The 7834-nt window shown below is 46.8% G+C and overlaps 1 protein-coding gene across 6 annotated transcripts in view; it reads left to right on the top strand.

Moving 5' to 3' along the window:
* Positions 1–303: 303 nt before the first annotated feature.
* Positions 304–7834, top strand: part of NHSL1 (NHS like 1) — a 182867-nt gene continuing 175336 nt past the window's right edge. For 4 of the 6 annotated variants that reach the window (XM_027633310.1, XM_027633304.1, XM_027633296.1 and 1 more), the window contains exon 1: positions 992–1531. In XM_027633310.1, the coding sequence (XP_027489111.1) occupies positions 1174–1531 (358 nt within the window). In that variant the 5' untranslated portion in view covers positions 992–1173. Of the gene's footprint in view, positions 480–988; positions 1532–7834 lie in introns of those variants that run through there. The other 2 variants (XM_027633290.1, XM_027633345.1) reach the window with 2 other exon arrangements.

The raw sequence follows: 7834 nt of genomic DNA, 5'->3' as shown, positions 1-7834 counted from the left end.
CTGTAGGGAATAGCTCATTAGAGCCGTCATCTCCATGAAGAGCTGATTGTGTCCTAGGCGGGAAAAGTGCAGGGGCTTCCAAGGCTGGAACCTACCTTCGGTCCACACCAGCATTACGTGCAACGTTCGATGCAACTCGATGTCATGTTCTGCCTGAGCCAGAGTTTGCTTTTCCTACCTTAATGTCAATCTTACTAAAAATTAACCACAAACAATTCGCCGTTCCCAGACAGGCTGATCTTCTTTCCCTGCCCTGGAGCAGCACCTCCGGCCTAACCCACGGCAGGGCAAGGGGCTGGGGCGAGACCCGCCCCCTCTCCTGCTTGGCCCCTTTCGCCGAGCAGGGGAGGCCGGAGGGGCTGGCTTCGCCCTGGGGAGTCCCGCTGGCCCCAACGCCGCGCCGCGGGGCCGGACCAGGAGGAGCTACCTTAGCTGTTGGCTGGCCGAGAAGGGTGAGACTCCAGTTTGGGAAGCCACAGGTAGGCGGCGGCCTCTTTTGCTTTTCCCAGGTTCGTGGAGGTTCCCCTCCCTTCTCTCCCTCCTCCTCTTTTTCCTGCTCTCGCTTTCCGGGTTGGGAGTTTGGTGCGTTCAGAAAAGTGCCTGCAACAGCGCGGGGTTCCCCAGGTGGGGCTGGTCCGGGCTCTTTCTCTCTCCTCCTTCTCTGTCTGGCTTTCTTCCTTAGTGGCCACATCCAGGGCGCTTCAGTCCCCCTCCCACGCTTCCTCCTCTTTCTCCCGCCCCATCCCCACTTCAGGGAGAGAAAGCCGGGCTTTTTCTTGTCTCCCGGCCGCCTCGGGCTGTCCCCGGGCCCGCCGTGCGGCGGTGCTGCGCCCCGCTCCTCTCCCCCTCCTCTCCTCTCCCCTCCCATCCCCTCCCTCCTGCCGGGGCCGCTCCCGCCCCCGGGGGCCGCTCCCGCACATGAGCGCCGCGCGGGGCTTCCCCTCCGCCGAGGCGGCGGCGGCAGCTCCCCCCCGGCCCCGAAGCGTGTAGCCCGGCCGCCCAACCCGCTCCGATTCATTTGTTGTTGTTGTGCTGTTCTCCCTCCTTTCCCTCCCTCTCATCTCTCTGAACTTTTGTCACCGCGGCCGCTGCGCGGATGAAGACTTTTCGTGCCGGGGACGCCTAGCTTCTCCCTCTGCCGTTCCCGGCGCTGCCCCCCCTGCCCCGGCCGCGATGCCGTTCCCGCTGCGGACGCTGGAGCCGCTGAAGCTGTGCAGGTTGGAGGAGGCCGGCGGGGATGGCGCGGAGCGGGGCGGCCCGGCGCCGGGAGACCCCGCCGGGGCGGCGGAGGGGGGCGGCGGGCGCCGCCGCGGCGCGGTGCCGCTCTTCGGGACGCTGGAGCAGGTCAGCTCGTACGCGCTGGTGTCGCTGCTGATGCAGCTCTCCGACCTCTCTCGCTGTGCTGGCGACATCTTCGGCGGGATCCTCAGCGAGGCGGACTCCCTCTGCCACCGCAACGCCCGGCTCCAGCGCCGCCTCGGCGCCCTGGAGGAGCTGCTCGCCCGCCTCGACCACCGCAAAGTCAAGATCCGTGAGTACCACCCTTCCCTGGCTCTGCGAGCTCGGCCGGGACGGTGGCGGGTCGGCTCGGGGAGCGGGAGGACTGGCCGGAGGGCGCCCGCCCGGTGGCGGAGCGGTTGGTGCGGTAGGCTGGGATTTAGTTATTTATTTATTTATTTAAAAAAGAAGTGAAAGAGGGGAAACTTAAGCGTCCCCGTCTCGCTTTTTCCGTGCTCAGGTGGCGGCGGCCGCTCCCGGTCCCACCGCGGCTCCTCCCGGGTCCCCCGGACTGCAGCGCGGTTCTGCTTATCCCCCGCCCGGTGACCTGGCCCTGGGCTCTGTCCCGGCGGCTCCGGCGCTGGATGTCGCCCGCCCCGGCGGGAGGGGCGGTGTCAGCGTGCGGAGCCGGTGACTGCGGGTGTTTTCCCAGCGCTTCTGCCTGGCGGAACCCCGACTCGCTCGGGAGAACGTGTCCGCAGGGCGGGCTGGCCGGGGGATGGGGACCGCCAGCACTGCCAGCGCCGGGAGGTGATAGCGTGGTGATCCCGGGGGAGTTTGTTTGTGTGTTTATGCCGGGTTTGTGCTAAACTTGGGATCAGCGGAGCTTCTGACAGGTCAGCCCACATGCCTGATTAATTCTTTTGTGTGTGCATGGGAAGACCTCAGTAAATAGAAACTTGGATCTACTTTGCAGCTGATTTTGCGTCTCTCGGTTCTCCCAAGCTTCTGTTCTTTGTGCAGCACTGATCCCAAACTTGTATTTTCAACTTCATACGAAGTACAAGCAGCAAAATCTAGGTTCATGCTCAGACTCCTAAGTAGTGGCATCATGGGGAGGTGGATTTAAAGTTTCTTTTATAGCCTGCAAAGTGCCCTCAGAAGTGATTAATTGTACACCTACACAGAGTTATTGGAAGAGTGTTTGTTTTTTCCTGAGCTTGACCCAATTTTGGAGAAAGTAAGAATCGTATGTGGTACACAGGGTTTTGTTTTGCATGGCCAAGCTCCCAACAGGCAATGTGAAAGATGGCTTACAACATCAGTTTAGCTTTCTCAATGTGCTAGAAACATTCAGGAGCCCAAGGAACTGTGTTGCAACTTTTGTGGCAGCTGTATAAGGTGTAAAGCCCCAGTCTACATAGGGTTGCTGCTCATAGACCACCAATAGTTTTCTTTTGAATGGAAGTAGAAAGCTTACTTTGCATACGAGCAAAACTGTTAAGGAAGGCCTTTCACAGATAAGATTCAAAGTGTGTAAACCCTGTGTGGGTTTCATTGTGGAATTATTCCTTATGGTATAGTGAAGTATACGGTTTCTTCAAAGGAGGACACCTTCATCATCCTTACCAAATCTTATGGTTTGGCTCAAGTTTTGTGTGAGGCTCAAGTTTTGTGATAACTACTTTTACTTTTTTGGTGCTTTGTAATTGTGTGACAAATTTAAGAAGCATTTCTTCCTCACCAGGACAGGTATTCCCTTTTCTGCCAATATAGTTATGTTCATCTGGCATGGCATGGTGCAGTCAGACTTGAAATGAGAACATGTTATTACTAGGCATACCTGCAGTATGGTGGTATATCATGTTAATCATGTTAATGTCCTGATAGAAAGTGGTATTTATTTATCTCAATATAACTAAGGTGCTAGTGATTACCGTACACATATGCAATGCATCTAAAGGGAAGGGTGAAATAAGGCTAGTGCTGCGCTGTGCAAACCTTGAAATTCTACATGTATCACTCTTAGTTATTGTATCCTCTCTTAGTCATCATTTTGCACAAATTATATATTTGCTACTTTTTGTTGTTGTTGTTACAGCTCAGTTCTTTGGGCTAAGCCTGTTATTGCTTTTAATTTGATGATCTTTGTTCTTGTCATTGTAATGCCCAAAACTGGACGCAGTTCTTCTGTTTGGCTTTCTCTGTTTGATTTTAAATTCTTTGCTAAGTGGCACCTCTGCTGTCAATTCAGTTTTACTTCTTGAAAGCTGCACTGCTGCTCCTAATATTTACTTTTCAAAGAGCTTATCTGTTGAAGTCGAAGAGAAATAATGATTATTTCTTGCTAATATATTTTTTAGGTTTTTTTGGGTTTGGTTTGGTTTTTTGACTTTTTTGTTTGTTTGTGAAGGAAGGTTATTTTATTTGCCTATCAGTCGCCAGGAACTGATGTGTAAGCTAAGCATTTTGATCTGAAGTTGCACATAAAGCCATGACAATTCTCTTCTTGTGGACTTTCTAGTTATTGTAATCTGGCCAAGGAGATCAGGTAGGACCATCAGTTGTAGTTAGAATCATGAATATCTCTACAATGCAAGCTGTCAAGGCTTGTCTGCAAGTTTAATGCTGTTTCTGACGTTTAAGGGAAATATATGCAAAACAAAGAGAACGGTTTAATAATGCTGTCTTTTTTTGGGAACAGCAACAAGGGGCATTTTTCCTTCCCATTTTTGAAGATATGGAAGCCTCATGGAGAAAGATGTTTGCTGGTGCAGGACTATAAGAACAATGAGGATTGTCAACAAATTTAATTGCTTTCCCATTTACTAGATTCTTACTAATCATAAACCTTGTGGGGCAAATATTGTAAACTACTGTGCCTCTTGTGGTGCACATTTACATACACAGGTGTAGCATGACAGATGATTTAAGTATTTTGCTGTGGCTTTCAGGATGACGGGATGGGACATTGTACACCTGCTTTTCAAATCAAGGGTAATTTATTTCTACTTGAATAAATGGCTTTTGTTCTCTTTGTGGGGCCCCAACAATAATTTCCTCTTGGAACTGAGGGTCCCAGAGTGATTTTTGTGATCCCAGTATGATGTTGTATGGGAAGGACCAGAAGAGGACTAGCAAACTTCAAATCTGGGTCACAACCACTTCTTGAGAAGTAGCTGCAGACTGGCAGCTGGTAGAAGATATGCTATGTATGTCCATGGCGCTTGGGAAAAGTACATACTTTGAAATTTTGGGAGTTTCTTATTTTTGTACTATCATAATTTTGTTTCAAAGTAAAGTTTCCATGCAGTACCCTTCAGATAACAGGAGTCCATTAGTATTTGTTCATCTCCGAGCACAGGCAGGGGTGTGAGGGAGGGAAAGCAGGCACAACAAAGCTCTTTGTCTTTGGTTAGTCATTCTCTGCATTTGTTCACTGTGTTTGCTTGTCTGTCTGTACGGTGTGTCCTTGCGTGTGTGTAGGATCCATATGCTCCTAGATATAGATATTAGAGTATTAATAGGTAAATGTGTCTCAAATTATTTCTGCTGATTCTTTTCTGTTATATACTCCTTGGTATCCTGAAGTGAATGGATTAGTTCAAGGACATCCATTCATTGCTCCACATGGGAGGAACTTTGTGATGTGGCAAACTGGTTAAGGATGTGCTGTATTGCACTAGGTGCTACACCTTTGCAATCCTTACTAGGGGTTAATGTCCCCATCTGTCAAGAGTGGCTGTAATTCTGCCATGCCATTCAACTGAGAGACCTGCTTTCTGAGGATTTTGTATTGGCATGCCATATGTACTCAGAGAGTTTTAATTTCACATCCACTTCAGGATATTGAAGGTAGCTTTCAGATGTATGCAGTCTTGGTGATGGTTGATTTTTCTGGGAGATCACCACTGACTCTGCTCTCTCTGGTTTGGCTATCTTAAACTTTTTGTCTAGGGTGGTAGAGAAGCTTCTCTTTATGCCCTTCAACTGAGAAACTTGTGCTTGACTCTATTTCAATACAAGGATATTTTTAAGGTGAATGTATTTATTTGAACTTTGCATGATGAACAGGGTGTTGTGCCATAAGAAGGGACAACAAAATATGATGAGACATGTCCCCATGGGCTGATGACTGGTTTATAACTCCTGATGGTAGGAGGCACTAATGGCTCAAGATGGTTTATAAAATTCAAGTGTAGTATACAGTATACCTTAGGTCAGCTGAGTTCAGCTCAGCGTCTAGAGAATTAATTAGATTTAATACTTTTTTCATCAGGTTTTCATTAAGCTTATGTGTGTTGCTATTTTGTGTGATGTTTTGTCATATATTTCCAGCATCCAGCTGCTGGAATATGTTTTGCACCACGGGACTTGCCTAACAGCTTTTCATTTTCTAACAGTGTGCGTCAGTAGCTGTGACCTAGCATTAGGTGATGCAGTTTTTCATCACTTTCAGTCCTTAAACGTCAGGATGGGTGAGGACAAGCACCTCTTTGAAGTGATCAGAGCTCATCAAAAGGCATATGATGGCAGTAGAGAAGTCTTGCATGAATTACCAGGCCAGCTCTTGTGAGGAAGGATGGTTTTTTTCCGTTAATATTTGTCTTCTACCATCTGCCAATATTTATACAAAAATTAATAGTACTGTTCTTTTCTTTGGATCCTAATGATTCGACAGTCTGAAATGCTGTCCCTTCCATCTTCTATGCTATTTACTTTAAAGTCTTTCTGAAGAAATGTTTTGAGAGAGATGTTGGGAGGTTAACCTAATGACAACTTCTGGTTCAGTTTCTCCAGTAGTAGGATGGGGTTTGGCCAGTTGTACCTCCTGTTCTAACAAGAAGAAACAGATTCTGTGGGAGGGAGGAAATGATACCTCCTAATTAGTGTTGTTGTTGTTTAAAATCCTTCAGTGTTTGGTTTTAAAGGCACAGTATAATAATTTGATTTTGATGCAGAATGTGTACACATATGTATGGGTTTGTTTTTGTTTTTTTTTTCTCCAAGTTTAAGCACATTAATGCAAGAGAGCTTGGGGGGTGGGGACTATGGCTTTCAATTTGTCTGCATGATGGAAGGCCAATCCAGTTTACACTTCATCTCCTGCTATTTTGTTTAGTAAGTATTTTCCACTCTTTGTGTGCAAGGCAGTACTGGGGCACATTTCCTGCTTTAGCCGAACAGGAAGCTTTATTCAGCTTATTCCTAGGGAAACCCCTCCTCCATCCCTAGCCACCAAAAGTGAGCATTATTTGAGACAGTATCAGCAGTAAGCAAGAGATGAAGGGGCTGGCTGACTTTCTGTAGTTTCTGGTGTAAGGTCAGAGAATACAAGATGTTCATCATCCTGCAACAACAAGGACAAACCTTCTTTAGAAAAAGGTTTAGAAAAAAAAAAAAAGCCAGACAACACCTCCCCTTCCCCCCAAAAGAAAACCAACCACATCAGAACGAAAAACCCCAAACCAACCACCAAAACCATGGTGTGCTGTTGAGAAAGCTTTGGTAAGAAAAGACAGGCTCTCAGGTGAAGAATTCTGTTCTAGCAATATTTGGGAGCTACAGTTCATCTGTGATACTCTGCAGATGCTTGAGATGACTCCACTGTGGTACTTCTCTCTGTTGCCACGTAATACAAAGATTCGACAGCAAAGTTCAACCATGTTAAACAGTTAATTCCTAAGTTCTCCTTGGGAAAAAAAAAGAAGGAATTTTCTCTTTTACCCTGTTGTAATTATTCAGTTTGCTACTCAGAAGCAATATAACTCTTGTTTTATTTAGCTAGTGCAAGACTAATTATCTGTGGAAATTCAACCTGATCCAAAGGAGATTTTGTTTGAAATAAGCAGGAAGAAAGTCTGAGTTAGAAAAAGATTTCCCATGGGGATGGTGGGCCAAGTCGTTGTCCTGCTGAGTGGCAAAGCTCCAGCTGAATTCAGTTTGATGAGGGTTTGGCTTGCTGTTTTGAAAACAGTTGACACTCTTTGGCTGAAATGTAGAGCTGCTTTGTACATTGCTCAGAACCTATTATACACCACCTATGAACGTTTATTTCCGTAGATCTTATGATTGGCTTGATCATTCAGGAAAACAGTGTTTAGGAGAGGTAGTTAATGAATTAAACATACTTGTATTTAGTTGTTTTCAATTAGGGTCTATTTTGAAGGTTGCTAGATATTTTAAGATACACTAAAATGTCTTCAGAAGTTTCTTTTCCTATTAGTATTGGCACAGTCTCAGCTTGTTTGAGTGTGAGCTAGTAACCTTGGTCTTGCGGGCTTCTCTCCTAAAGCTGCTAATACGAATCTCCTGCAGAAGAGGCTTTTTTTTTTTTTTTTGGATGAACCTATTAACAAACATAAAACAACATAGTGGAAAGCCACTGAAATTCCTCAAAACCTTTGTCCTGGAATTTAAACCAGCCTCTAATCAGTGGAAAGTCAGATGAGGCTTTCAAGGGGGATGGGGAGCAGATTATCCCACATATTGTTAACGATTCCTGCATCTTCCGTTGAAGTGTTTGGTGCTGGCTGCCATCAGCCACAGGATAGTGTGCTTAATGTTGCCCAGGCCAGATTCACTATGGTAATTCCTGTCCCTTTTCCATGTTTCT

This window comes from Corapipo altera, unplaced genomic scaffold (assembly GCF_003945725.1).
Source record: "Corapipo altera isolate COAL_440 unplaced genomic scaffold, ASM394572v1 2b, whole genome shotgun sequence".
NCBI classification, from domain to species: Eukaryota; Metazoa; Chordata; class Aves; order Passeriformes; family Pipridae; genus Corapipo; species Corapipo altera.
This window is presented reverse-complemented; position numbering and strand designations above follow the sequence as displayed.